Here is a 15,179-nt window from a genome sequence, read left to right as displayed (position 1 = left end):
AGTACTGAAGCCAAGCCACCACCAGGTGGCCGTATTGGACATACTTTATAGTCAAGCGAGGTAGATGTGTAGGAACTGCAAAATCTGTGTGCCAAAGATGGTGTAGTGTTTTTTTTTTCTCCCTAAATTCAAAAGTTCTATATTTAAATATACCCTCAATAATTGTTATGTACCTCTTAAAAATTGTCACCATATAAAGTAGTCCAGACAATGTACTTGCTGAATTGACATTATGTGAGGTGGTGAACACTCTTTTCATAGTGAGGAAAACCTCTCAAAAGAAAGTTTTCATGTTCCTCCTGTGTCTGAGGTCATGTTTTTGTTTTGTTTTTTTCCCCCAGTGCATTTAACATCATCCAGGTATGCTCAGGACATTTTATGACACTGTGTTAACATCTGTTATCTTCTATGCAGTGGTCTGTTGATGCTTCTCTGGGATACAAAGAGACTGGAGCAGGTGAAACAGTCTGGTCAAGAAGGACAGCTCTGTCCTGGGGATAACCCTGGTGACATATGAGGAGGTGGGCGAGATGAAGATTTTAGCTCAGCTGAGATCCATCATGGACAATGTCTCTTTCCCCTGCCACCACACTGTGGCGCTCATCAACTGCTTCAGCAGCCGACTGCTGCAGCCTCAAGAAGGAGTGACCACAGACCATTCATCCCCTCCACAAAAACTGTATAACACTGCCGGTGCGACTACTGTAAATGACTGTAAATATGTATAGTTTCACTTTTTGAAAATGTTTCCAGTGTGTTTGTCAAGTCATTTGTTTTTTTTAAAAATCTCAATGGATTGTTGAAGGTGGACTGATGACTTCTTATGTGTCAGCAGAAACAGTCGCCTGGACCCTCAACTTTAAATTGTATTGAGTTGGAAGCAGATGGATGGATCTCTGCACAAACATTAAACCCTGGTCCCTTGTGAAAAAAAAGATTTCTGACTTGAGTACTTTTGAATTTATAACTATAGCTTGAGGTACTTGAAAGACAGTAATTTCAATATTGACCAGTCTTTGTTGTTTTTCTTTTGTCTTTTCTCTGTTCAAAGCACCCAGAAATGACTGTTTTATTTGGTGCTATATAAATGAAGTTGAATTGAATTGAATTTTATTATAGTGAGAAACGCCTTGGGCTCAGACAAGCCCAAAGCAGCATCTCAAAGAAACAGGTCACCCAAAATCTGTTCAGTCAGCTTTGTCTATTGAATAAAGAGCTGAACCTTCACCTGCACTGCTTCCCAATCTATGATGATTTTACTCATGAACTGATCAAAGGTCTGCAAAAGCTGATTCAGGTCACTGGTGGAAACAACAATGACTATTAGTGATTAAAGTGGCCATTTCATTGTTGCATAATGAGAAAAGATAATATGCAGATTAGCTGAGTAAATCATCCTTGATCATAATGTAGTTTATATACTTCATGGTGACAAGTAGGATTGTGTTACAATTTAAAAAAAAGAAGTAAAGCCACGAGGCAATTTTATAGCAATGCAATTCAAATAAGCCAATCTACAAATTCCTCAGCTATAATCCTGTGATATTGTACATAAGCAAGCTGCGATGCACTGTGGCAGAGTTGTTGCAGACAGCTTAACAAGTAACAGGGAGGGCTAATACTTCAACCTTTAGCAGAGTCAACAGCATGTATGGATCAATGGTTCACTTATCGTAGGCCAATAATTTTTCTAACAAACTACTTCTCACAACACACACACACACACACACACACACACACACACACACACACACACACACACACACACACACACACACACACACACACGCACACGCACACACACACACACACACACACACACACACACGCACACACACACACACAGCTGTCTCCGGTTTGCATAAGTTATGTGACCCAGTTAAAGATGTTCCTTCATCATTAACAATCCATGTGTGCTTCTTGTGTATTTCTCACATACTGCGCACGCTAAGGAGCCGCGCCACTTCAGACCCGTCGCCCTGACCTCCCACCTGGTGAAGACCATGGAGAGGCTGGTCCTCCAACACCTTCGCACGGCGGTGAGCCCTGCGATGGACCCGCTGCAGTTTGCCTACAGGCCAAAGATGGGGGTGGATGACGCCGTCATCTACCTGCAGCACCGGGCGCTGACTCACCTGGAGGCCCGCCGGGAGCACTGTGAGAGTCATGTTCTTTGACTTCTCCAGTGCTTTCAACACCATCCGACCGGCGCTGCTGCAGAGGACGATGGAGGACGCAGGAGTGGGGGCACAGCTGGCTGCATGGACCACCGACTACCTCACCAACAGGCCGCAGTTTGTGAGGCTGCAGGACAGCAGGTCTGAGGTGGTCATCTGCAGCACCGGGGCGCCCCAGGGGACGGTGCTCTCACCGTTCCTCTTTTCCCTCTACACCTTGGACTTCACATACAACTCCAGCAGCTGTCACCTCCAGAAGTTCTCTGACGACGCCGCCATTGTTGGCTGTGTGTCTGATGGAGACGAACTGGAGTGCAGGTTGGTCATCAGGGACTTCGTGGACTGGTGTGAGAGCAACTTCCACTGCTTGAACACCGGAAAGACGAAGGAGATGGTGATCGACTTCCGGAAAAAGACCCCACCACACCAACCGGTGAGCATCCAGGGCTCGGACATCGTGCTGGTGGACAACTTCAAGTACCTGGGTGTTCACCTCAACAATAAACTGAACTGGACTACTCACACCGACGCCCTGTACAAGAAGGGCCAAAGTCGCCTCCACCTTCTGAGGAGACTGAGGTCCTTCGGGGTGTGCAGACCTCTACTCCGGACTTTCTATGACTCTGTGGTGGCGTCTGCCATCCATTACGCTGTGGCCTGTTGGGGAGCGGGCAGCACGGACCGGGACAGGAAGAGAGTGAACAGGTTGGTCAGGAGGGCCGGCTATGTCCTGGGCTGCTCGCTGGACTCGGTGGAGGAGGTGGGACAGAGGAGGATGTTAACCAGAATGTCCTCCATCATGGACAACACACTCCACCCACTGCACCCGACAGTGGAGGAGCTCAGCAGGCCCTTCAGCAGCAGGCTCCGACACCCGCAGTGCAAAACAAAACGCTACTGGAAATCATTCATCCCAACAGCTGTTAGGACATTTAACAACTTAGTGTAAATGTCCTACAGGTACCGTTCCACCTGCACTGTACACAGCTCTTTACCTATCTACACTGTGTGTATAACAATCCTGGCAATTTACTCTATTTTAGAGGATTTTTCTTTTTACTGGATTGTTTTATTTTATATTAATTTTTTATTTTTATATTAATTTTTTATTTTTATATTTACATATTCTATTTTTTTGTGCTCTTTTTTGCTCTTGTTTAGATATTTACATATCTTTACATATTTTAATTCCTTAGTTTTATAAGTTCTGCACCTTTTACCTTGAGCTGTTGTAAGTTTGTGTTTCCCCCTGGGGAGGAATAAAGCTCTCTACTCTACTTTGACTGCAATCGCTGTTTTACTTTTCTTTTTTTAATGCAACCTTGCACATTTGTCTGTTCTTCACCAGTCAGTCTTCCTTAAATCACATGAAAATTAGGAGAGGCAAAGCTATGAAATTAAATGCTTTTTAATGTTATAAATTGTAAAAAGTTTAACGGAGTGCTAGTCTCACTGACTGCACCTTATTTAACTTTTTGTCTGCTGTCATAGGTGTAATGCAGAATAAAAGAGAAGTTTTTGTACTTGTACTGTATTTTAAAAAATTGCATTAAAAATGTGTTTTTAACCATTTATTATTGACTGTCTGAGATCACTTTCACTGTAATTTAAAAAAATTTTTTTTGGCAGATTATCTTCACATATTTGTGGTTTAAAAATGTTTTATTTAAATGTTTTAGCTCATCAGTTGTGTTTTAATGTGACGGTCAACATTACTTCAGATAATAAAAGCATCTAGACATGCCATGACAAACATGAAAGGGAAACATTTTTTGAATCTTTTTGATATGAAACATTGAGAAACAAACAGTTGTAGGATGAAAATGTGACATTTATTAACGACATGATGCAATTTTTTTCAACATATCCACAGAAAGAAAACATGCTCTGGGAAGAAGAATACAAATATGACATACAAAAAGAGCTTCAAATATAATAAACATTTTTAATTTAGATTTTTTTTAATGAAACATGATTTTTTTAGAACATAATGTGACTTAAAAATATTGTGAAGCATTAAAAGTATCACACACATTTTTCAATATTTCCAAATGCATATTCATTGTATACAAGACCATAGATTATTCTTATAGTCAAAACAATTAACTTCTTTTCATTCTTAAAAATATAGAGAAACAACTGTGAAAATGCACAACAATGTGTCCCTGACTTAGTATATTGGACTACATTTAAGAGAACATTTCTGCCGATAGTAACACTTTGGTGGGGCTTCATTGTGCTGCCATGTACCCTTTAATGCTTTCCAGCAGCGCAGCAGGATCCTGCAGAACAGCTGGGAGTTTGCTCCTGTGCACATAGACGACCAGGACCGCAGCAGCAGCAACGGACACAAACAGGAGCTGATTGAAGCACCTCTTTCTGTTGGACTCCTCTCTGCACCTGGTTTGCAGGGGCTCAGCCACTCTCTCCCACTGAGTGAGGATGGCGTTGCGGGCTCCGGCCCACTTTCCTGGGCCCCTTAGGCGATAGTGGTATGGCGTGCAGGGGCCGAAGACCACATTGTATGCCAGCCTGGGCTCAGTCAGCATCATTGAAAGGAGGTTGGGTTGAACTCCCAGAACCGTTGCGAGCTCATCCATGTAGGGGATATAGTCCACCTGGATGGTGTGTCTTTGACTGGTGACATACCTGAAAATGAGGTAAATGTATGCAGGACAGTGTGGCAATGGACCAAAACTTTAAAGATCACAATTAAATTGAGCAAATCCACTTCAGTACCTTTGAGCCATTGTTTCCTCCTTCAATTGGATCTCATTCAGCATTTCCTCTTTGGAAGGAAGCTTTTTGCAGCCTGTTTGAAAGAGGACAAAGTTCATTTTTCTGGAAAGGCCCATTCGATGACAAAAGCTGCTTTGTTTTTGTTTGTTTTTCACCTTTGAAGACTCGTGTGGCCCACCGGGCCTGCATCTCAGAGATGGGCATAACTGACCCCAACGGCTGGACGAGACCAATGACAGCCAGTGTCGGGTGGGAGAGCTCAGGAGGAAACACATACTTGTACAGAGAGGCTTTGTTGTTGGACACAGAGACCACACGTGGAGCCAGGAATGGGTAGGAAAATGTGTATCCAGTAGCAAATACCTGCATAGCGGAGGATCATGTGAGTCCGAAACCGACTTGCTGATTGCGTGAAAGTCCCTACGCACACAAATGATGAAAACCTACCACCAGGTCCACGTCCTCCACGATGCTTCCATCATCGAACACCACAGAGGAGCCATCAAACCTGCGGATGTTGGGTTTCACCTGAATTGTTCCAGATAGGATCCGGTTGGGAAGGTCATCATTCACAGTGGGATGTTGGCTGAACACTCTGTGGGGGGGGGGGGGGACAATAAGTGGAGACAATTTACGACATCACAATAGGTTCAGAGAGCATTAAAACAAGATAGTCGTTTAAATCAGTGGTTGCCAACTGGTCTTACTTCAGGACCCACATCACCCCTGAATGATCAACCATGACTAAAGATAAGCATAAAAATGCTCAAATTCATTAAAATGAAACAGTGCAATTGAATGTTACAGTCTGCAAACAGAGGAGAATACATGTTTAATCATATGAGATATGAAATATCTTAAATTGATGAAATATTCACTTTTCGGTTCAAGTTTTAATTAAATTCTCAACTCTTCACAGCGCTGCACAAATGTGAACCTTGAACTCTACTGTGATGTAGTTTCAAAATATAGACCCACATGCCACTTTGGTTTTGACGGCTTCTTCCTTTTACATGCCAACACAGGACTGTAACCCTCTTGACCCAGAAGAATCTCTGATTTAAATGACATCCAAGATTGAGACGTAAGATAATTAAAGTAACCCAAATATATCATTAGAAGCTATAGCAGGACAAATACTTTACCTATGATTTGGCTTTAAATTGTACAGAGCGTGATCGACTCTGGAGTTCAGACGGCTCTCGACTAAATTACAAAAAAACCCAAAGGGAAGGATTTTTCCAAGAGTATTAACTGCTCGGTTGAAAAGCAAATCGTGCGGATAGCCGTTGTCTCCAACTCGGTTCAGAATCCAGGCCCCTCTTCGAGTGCTCAGGTAAACCTATGGAGATAAATACAAAGTTGTAATCATTAATTCTGCACAGTAGTGCAGCAGATAACTGCAAAATACCCCAGAATACTTCGGTTTGTGATGCAAGCATGAAATTGGGCACAAATGCTCTTTGAGCTCCTCTTTTTGTAAAAAAAAAAAAAAAAAAAAAAAAAAAGGCGTTAGCCACGTAAAATTCCAAGATGGCGACCATTTTTCAAGTTGGCCGCCATCTTGATTGAAAAGTTCAATTTTCAAGCCAAGTATTTGAATGAAAGATTATAGTTTGCATGTATATCTAGGTTTTATGGACTAAAGTATCTAAAAGAAAGGTTTTCTGGGCGAGAGTACCTAATCAAGTGATCAAAGCAAAGATGGCGTCCAAGATGGCTGCTATGAAATCTATAAATCTCAATGTCTTAACAACTGTGCTGAAGCTGCTTCCGTTATGTTCATCAGAATATCTTATGTCGTAAGTATGAAATTTAGCACAGATCATTCCTAGTCTTTGTGCATGCCAAATATGCTGCTGAGCATGATAGTAAAGCTATCATGATAAAATCTAATGACACAGATGTTATTGTCATTGCACTTAGTGCCTTCCCCACTCTTCAGAGTCTCGGGCTAGAAGAGTTGTGGGTAGTATTTGGACAAGGTCAAAGCCTGCACTGGATCAGTATACATGACCTGTGCAACAATATAGGCCAGGAAAAGCTCGAAGGCATGTTATTTTTTCATGCCTTTACAGGTTGTGACACTGTGTCTGCCTTCCGCAACAAGGGCAAGAAAACTGCCTGGCAGACATGGAACATTTGTCCAGAGGTGTCTCCTGTCTTCTCCAAGCTGAGTCAGTACCCTCTCAAAGTGGAAGATGGAGACCTGTGCTGTGTGATGTTACATAACAAAAAATAATCAGGCTAAAATGTTAGACACTAGAATCTTTGGTTTTTACCCTTAATGTTGCATTTTGTTTCAAATATTTTGCTGCAGAAGATGAATTTACGGTGCACATGGTGGCCATCTTGAAAAATGGTCGCCATCTTGGAATTTTGCGTGGCTAACGCCTTTTTTTACAAAAAGTGGACCTCAAAGAGTATTTGTGCCCAATTTCATGCTTGCATCACAAACCGAAGTATTTTGCAGTTATCTGCTGCACTACAGTAACATATTAAACCTTGAACCCAGGAAACTTGGGAACGCCGTGCCTGTTTGGACTTGTTTCGTCTAGGTGGTTTTGTCTTGCTTCCACATTATAGTGATTTACTTGTGAGAAAGCAACCCGTTCCCTCGTCTCTATACGTTGGCTCTGTGATGTATGGAGGTATTATTGGTGAAAAAAAGTCAGAGCACTTGTAAAAGTGGAATTTATAGTTGTGTACCATTGAGCTGTGTACAATTTACTTTTCTCTCCACAGATAAAACACTCACACATTCCCAAATTCAAAGTCTCACGTTTAAAAAAAAAAACTGAGACACTCATTACATTTTTGCTACATTTGTTGCAGTGAATTTGATGAAATGCATATTTGTGGAACTGTATCAAGGTGAAGTTTTTTTTCCCCCCACGAGTCACAGATTCTGTTTTCTTCAACTACAGATCACACCTCGCGGCACTCCATTAAAATATCTGGTGAAAATCTTTTCTAGAAATATAGAGCTCATGGTACACAACTACAAGTTCCGCTTGTGCAAGTGCTCAAATCTCTTTCACCAGTAATACCTCCAAACTGATGTACCAAGTGACATGTGGACGATTTACTCTTGCGCTTGTCCAAAGTCAGCTGGGATGGGGTTCAATTCCTCACGGTCCTACTTTGAAACAGCTGGTGTGTAAGATGGATAGACAAGTCCAATCACCTTCGGTTTCGTGTCTAAATAATTTACGTTTAAATGCGACAACTTGGATGTGCCCACAACAGCCGAGCTGCTTCTAATCACCCTCTTCAGTGTGAAAACCACTCAAAACTCATCCGTCTGGAAATGTGCAACTGACCTGTCTGGTGACTCTGCTCAGCTCGACCGCCAGGTCTCCTCCAGAGTTTCCTATTCCGATCACGACGACCTTCTTATTCCTCCACTCCTCAGGAGTCTTGTAGTCTCTGCTGTGGAAATACTTTCCTTTGAAAGTTTCAATGCCTGAGGGAAAGAAAAAACAAACGGCCATTTGAGACTGTATCACACATTGTGTCTTGATTTCTCTTTTTAAAACACATTTGACAAAGAAACTGAACTTCTGTTGTAAGAGATCATTAAATTCTGACAACCTTACACTGATGTGGCACTATTTATCCTTGGAATTGTTTTTATAAAGTGCCAGTGACTTTACTGAATTGATGACATTGATTTTTATGCAACATAATTTCCTCCTTGTGCTGCTAAGTCACAATCAGCACCTTCTGAATTCCCATAAATAAAGTAAGAATGTATTAAAGCCGATAAATGCGACCTGCAAAGTCCCCAAGGGGCAAGTTGGGGTTGCAGTGATGCCCAATGCAGATCATTACAGCATCAAAGATGTGCCTGTCCTTTTTGCCGTCCTTGTTCTCTGTTTCAACATCCCACTGGCCGGACCTGGAGAAATCTGTCCTCTTCTTCACCTGCAGGACTTTAATCTGAAACAAAGAAAGGCGGGAAATGATTGACGACTATAACACATTCAAATATCTGTTGTATTTAAACCCTCAGAATACACGGTAGTCTGCGGTACTAAATGTCTTTGGAACGTTACAGGGATAAGGTGCGTTACTGGAGAGAGAAAAGGATCCTCACATTAAAACGTATGTGCCTGTTGAGGTGGAAGTGATCGGCATACATCCGAAAGTAATCCATGATCAGCGAGTTGTGCATGAAGTTTGGATAGTGGGCAGGAATGGGGAAGTCGCTGAAGCACATCATCTCTTTGGAGCTGTTGATGATGACCGATTGGTAAATGCTCGCCCTGTCCGGCTCTGGGGTCTCCTGCGGTCACAGACAGAGATGCATAGATGAAACATCCTGATGAAATAGAACGTATGAACGGAAAGCCGGCCTTGCGTCACCCACCTTAAACCTCCACAGACCTCCAATGTCATCGCTGCTCTCAAAGCAGACTGGATCAAGACCCTCATCCAGGCAGCCCTTAATGCAGGCCAGGCCAGAACTGCCTGCACCGATCACTGCCACACGGCGAGTCATCCTTCAGCTGTGAGTAGACAACTGGACAAGACCATACACGTTGTCAATATGCACAGACAGAGGTTAATCAGTGGCCGAGACGTCTTTTACATAGAAGAAGTAGATTAGATCTCCGTGTTTGCTGCTTATTACTTAATTGTGTTGTTTTAATAAATAATTTCTGAATTATTTGCGAATTAATGCATTTTTGTTAATAAAAACATTTTAACTGAATTGATCGATTCCTGGTAATTATTGTCTATTTATTGTTGACAATTCACTGGTTTGTAACAGTCTGTGCTGGAATCTCACACCGTCCTTGTTATTCAAGATTGTTGTATTTCCCTCAGGAATATAAACAAACTTAAATAACCTTTTGACAAACGAGACTGAAACTTGGTATTAGCTATTTCCAGCTTAGCTGGTGGTGCCCCAATTCATTATTATTTTAAATAAATAATCAATTTATTCAAATTAATAATTTTTCATTAATAAATTAGTTTTGATAATTTATTAACTTTTGAGTAATTACTCAATTACTCTAGGAGTTGCTGGTGGGTATATGGCCGTTTACTTCATTATTAATTGTATATTTTTCCTAAATTACTTTCAGCAATCTATTACTTTCAGTAATCCATTACTTACAGTCATTATTAATGCTAATTACCAACCATAAATTCCAACAACCAGTAGTTTGACTGAGTGAATCGCTGACGACACAAGAGGTCCAAAGTCGTTCTTATCTGTAGGATTTAGCAACAAAACTTGTGACTTTTTTTTTCAATTTTAATTGACATAAAGTTGTTTGCAAATATGGCAGTATTGCACATTTTCTCTCTCTTATGGTGTCTCTTTCCTGCATGAAATAGTGTGTACTATTTTTTTCTTGAGTCAGTTGCGGAAACTCATTATAAGATGACAGGGTTGGTTCTGTCAGAGGCTTTGTCCATTATAATGATTTTCTGTTTTCTTTTTTTATGCTGTACATGAGGACATTTGTGAGTTTAATTCCAGTTAATAAATGGGACTTATGATAAAAAGTTTACTCATACTAAATGGCAGTTAGTCATTGAAATGCAGAACATCAGCGATTTCATGTTAAAGTTGCGATTGCTTGTCAGGTCACGGAAATCACGCAAGCACGCACACACACACACACACACACACACACACACACACACACACACACACACACACACACACCACACACACACACGCACACACCACACACACACACGCACACACACACACACACACACACACACACACACACACACACACATACACACACACACACACACACACACACACACACAGACACACACACACACACACACACACACACGCGATTATAAGATAAATACTGTGGTGAGGTGGTGACTTGTACTTTTCTGCAAGCATATGAATTCTCCATACTGAAATCCACCCCTTGTAATCTACTTTAAATGTAATTTACTTAACCCTGATCACGCCCAAAACATCTTTATATAAAATGATGACCACGATATAAAAAAAACCAACCCAGTATTAAAGCCTTTATGCTGCTTTTTTGTAGCCAATCATTGTAAATAGAGAAAATCCCTGCTTTATATCCACGTTTGTTGAACAAAATGAAATATATGCTGAGAGTAACATATAGAATGAGCAGTTGTGGAAACAAACAAACAAACAAACCACAGCGAGTAGTTCTCGTTAAAAGTTGGATTTGCGCCCTGCAGATGGCGTTTCGTAGAAGCAGGAGAAAAAAAGAAAATCTACAAACTGCGCATAACTACTTTAACCAAGTTTAGGCGGATGAGCGCAGAAAGTTTGGATCTCACCGTCTTGCAGCCCGTAGAGAAGAAGCGCGTCTTGTGTCTGCATGCAGACTGTGTGAAGTAGTGAGCGTTGTTACTTGTTTATCATCAGTTCTCCCGAACTGACCCTTGGGTCCCTGCAGCGTCAAGGATGGAAAGTCAAACAAAGCCCTCCCTCCCTCCGATAAACACTGGCAGAAGTCTGCACTGCTTAAACCACAGCGCTGATCGCATAGGTACAAAAATATCAGCGCTTCCGATACTTGCATAGGAAAAGGCTTCCGAAGTGGCAGCCCGTCGACCCCCGTCGACCTCGAGCTTGTAGAAAGAAAAAATCACTGCCGAGTAAAAATGTACTTAAAGGTATAGTAGAGGATTTTCTTCTTCCGGGTGGATCATCAAAATAACTGGTCCTCCCAATTGTCAATCATTCTGGTGATATATGACGTAAGCCCGTCGTACTGCCCGTCCCTGCGCGCAGCTCACTCCACACGGTCCTCATCATGCCGGTGGCCGACCCGACGCATTATTCTCGGACATTTTTACACAGTTTCACCCCCTCTGGTGCAAATCTTCTTGTAAAGTGAGCTTATGTGAGCGATGCCGACTTATCACTTGTAAACAGAGCGTGCACGAGGAGAACTGGGCTCGTGCATGTCTCTCGCACGCGTTTTAGTAGGCGTTCCGTCTCGGGAGCAGGTACAGCGTTGCGCATGCGCATTTTTTTCAAACGGTGGAGAGGGCAGTTCTTTCCTAAAATTCCTGAAAATCCTCCTGTACACCTTTAAATATATTCAGTTCCAATTTTAATCTTGTCATTGCGAGATTAAAGTCAGAATCAGCATTGTTTTAGACACTGCTTTTTGTTTCGCGACCCTAATACTGTGTACTACTGCTTCTACTACTATTCTTTTTCTGTTCTTCTTTCTTTTCCTGAACTTTAGGTAAGTTTCTTTCTTGTGTCTACAGAGACGTTTAATTGGATGCACCTTGAATATTGTAGATTAGAGGCCTGGAAACCAGATGACAATTAGAGGAACGAGATTATAATGGGAAGAGTCTGCAATGAAGGGCAAGTAATGACTTCATATGAGTCAGTTAAACGGTTTAACGTCAGTGTCATAACTCGTCTGCACCAGAGATTCCATCAATTAAAGTCATACATGCAGGAATCACCGTTGAAGTGTCATGCGCACTGCTGCCACTAGTGGGCAATAGAGCAATCCCAGATAGAAGTCCACCTCCCTCCAACAGAAGATTGTACTCAATTAAAAAAGATGTATCATCTTAGGAATAAAGCAAGAATCAATAAAATAAAATGAAATTAAAGCTGCAAGCAGCATTGGCCAGGACCTCGCGAAAGACTGCCCGTCGGGGTGGGCACGATCCTCTAGACCGGTTAATGATAATTTTTTTAAGTTAAATTTTTTTTAATGACCTTTATTTTGAAAAAACGGCATGGAAACCAGCTAATTAGCTAGTGACTCGTGACCGCAGCGCCCTCATTAGGCCACCTACCGAATTTCAGCTCAATCGGGCAATGTTTGTTAGCATGCTAATGAGCATGCTAAGCCGCAAGCTAGCGGATCCACCTGAAAATCTCAGTGTGGTACTCCCCACGTGCCCCCGATCCGGAATCTGGTCTTACTTGAATTCTGGTGTGTTATGGAACATGAAAGGTTTTTCAATAAATGGCACCGACATGAATTTGAGGGCCTCAGGCCAGGCCTCCTACGGAGGTCAGTGTGGGACGTGAGAGTGACCTGGTGGAGTGCCTCCTAGGCCTGGCACTAGTCGGCGGCGTACGAATTACAAAAGGGACCTGCCATCATATGTGGCACAAAGTGGCACATATGACAGCAGGTCAGCCCATAGAGCAGCTCTGTAATGTTCCTGCTATCTAGGCTGTCAATCACAAAGCAGTGATGAAACCTGAAGCTATAGGAAGCTGCCCTCCAGAGTGGCCACGCCCCCGGAGGTCAGTGCGGGTCATGAGAGTGACCGTATTAGTGCCCGGCCTGTGGCACGGCACTGTCGATGAATTACAAAAGGGACCTGCCGTTGGCCGGGCCTAGGGCCCAGCCGTTGGCGAGGTCCGTAAATATGGCACACTGGGGTTGCCAGATGTACGCTCTCGCATCCTCTCTTCAAATCTCTGTGCAGGTACAATCAATTGGCTAGGTCAGGGGTGTAACCACTGAACAAAGTGTTCAACAAATCTGATAAGACAGATTCTATGTTGCTTCTTAGAAAAAACGAAACTAAAACAGTTCATGAAATGTACATTATAAATTGTCAGGCTCAAAAGCTTATTTAGAGGCTATGAAGTCAGTTTAAATAGTGTGGTCTTGCTTTGAGAGTCCACATGTGCCTCAGATAGACTTTTTAACTATTCAAAATTCATAAATGGATCAAGAGCTTTGGAGTTTTATAACATTCACACATCTTTTTGACCAATGAGTGTAACAAAATCTGTCAGCAAGTACATGGATAGTATCCACATCTAATCCTCGTTTAATGATGCAGTCTAATTCGAGCAATCTACGTACTATATTATATTCGCAGGGCTCTTTGAATAAATGAGCTTTATTTGCCAACGCAATTGAACATAATCCCAGCACACAGATGGAAATACTTTGACATCCCATGAATGACATTCATACCGCGCTGTCACGCGTGGCTTGATTTCGTTCCGGGGTCTACCGGTAGCTCGTGGGCGGTGGCTAATTTGGAGCCAGTCTGTAGCTCACTTTGTTTAATCCTCTTTTGCAAGTGTCACCTGCATGTAAGTCAATGAAATCAAAACTAATGACATGACACGCTTTTCCAGCTCTTGCAGATTTATTATTCATTGTCTTCGTTCTCTCGCATCGATGCGAAATCACGTCTGAACTGTATGTTTAATCCCAAAACCAGTATTGGCTGCCGATTTCGGGATGATATCTATTGATTTCATCTCTGTATGCACTTCACAATATGCAGTGGTTCAATGAGTCGGTATATACGAAATTATGCACATTTTGCTGAAATCAAATCAATGTGTTTCTAAGAAACAACACTTAGTTTAACGATATGAGCTCACGTGTTCCTAAAAAAGAAATCATCATTAAGGAGCCAAACCGAATAGAAAATTGTAGAAAAATATATACATTTGCATGTACTGTAGTCTTTCACAAGATCAATTTGTTAGAATGTTTTTATATATAGTTACCATATTCATGCTTAATCTCAGTCTTATTTCTTCTGTCTTTATTTAGCAACGTCACTCAGGCGCTGTTGTTTAACTTTGACTAATCATAGGTTCTGAGCTTGATAAGGGAACCCTGACCGAGACTGATAAACAGGGAAAGCCGCATCTTCCACACAGCTGCCGTCTCGGCGTCCCATGCGCGCGGAATGTCCTGAGATTGTACTTATGGTTGATAAACTGCTAAGCATACAACATGTTTGTTTCTATGATGTATATTCTGTGAACCCTCCCCTTTGTTAAATGAAATAAAAACGCAGGAGAAATGGTCTGGAGCCAGAGTGGGTAGGAGGTGTAACTTGGGCACGCTCCTAGCCATTTCTCCTCGCGAGTAGCCAAAGCTCATCCTTGTTGTCTTGTTCTTTCTTGCAGATTTAATAAGTGTCTATAGCCTAAACCTGACACAATTCTAGGAAAGTACTGAAGCCAAGCCACCACCAGGTGGCCGTATTGGACATACTTTATAGTCAAGGGAGGTAGATGTGTAGGAACTGCAAAACCTGTGTGCCAAATATGATGGAGTGGGTTTTTTTTCTCCCTCAATTCAAAAGTTCTATTTTTAAATATACCCTCAATAATTATTATGTACCTCTTAAAAATTGTCATCATACAAAGTAGTCCCGACAATTGACTTGCTGAATTTGCATTATGTGAGGTGGTGAACACTCTTCTCATAGTGAGGAAAACCTCTCAAAAGAAAGTTTCATGTTCCTCCTGTGTCTGAGGTAATGTTTTGT

The 15,179-nt window shown here is 42.0% G+C and overlaps 1 protein-coding gene across 1 annotated transcript; it reads right to left on the bottom strand.

Moving 5' to 3' along the window:
- Positions 1 to 4,001: 4,001 nt before the first annotated feature.
- On the bottom strand, positions 4,002 to 11,275 carry LOC308138016 (flavin-containing monooxygenase 5-like). Its single transcript, XM_080506945.1, has 10 exons — positions 11,220 to 11,275; positions 9,289 to 9,427; positions 9,016 to 9,204; positions 8,693 to 8,858; positions 8,240 to 8,382; positions 6,062 to 6,258; positions 5,364 to 5,511; positions 5,072 to 5,279; positions 4,917 to 4,989; positions 4,002 to 4,826 (listed from the first exon to the last, which is right to left on the bottom strand). Exons 2-10 carry the CDS (start codon positions 9,418 to 9,420, stop codon positions 4,409 to 4,411), a joined length of 1,674 nt encoding a protein of 557 aa, XP_080363071.1. The 5' UTR covers positions 9,421 to 9,427; positions 11,220 to 11,275; the 3' UTR covers positions 4,002 to 4,408.
- Positions 11,276 to 15,179: the final 3,904 nt, after the last annotated feature.

Source organism: Blennius ocellaris, assembly GCF_963422515.1.
Source record: "Blennius ocellaris genome assembly, chromosome: 12".
Taxonomy (NCBI): domain Eukaryota; kingdom Metazoa; phylum Chordata; class Actinopteri; order Blenniiformes; family Blenniidae; genus Blennius; species Blennius ocellaris.
This window is presented reverse-complemented; position numbering and strand designations above follow the sequence as displayed.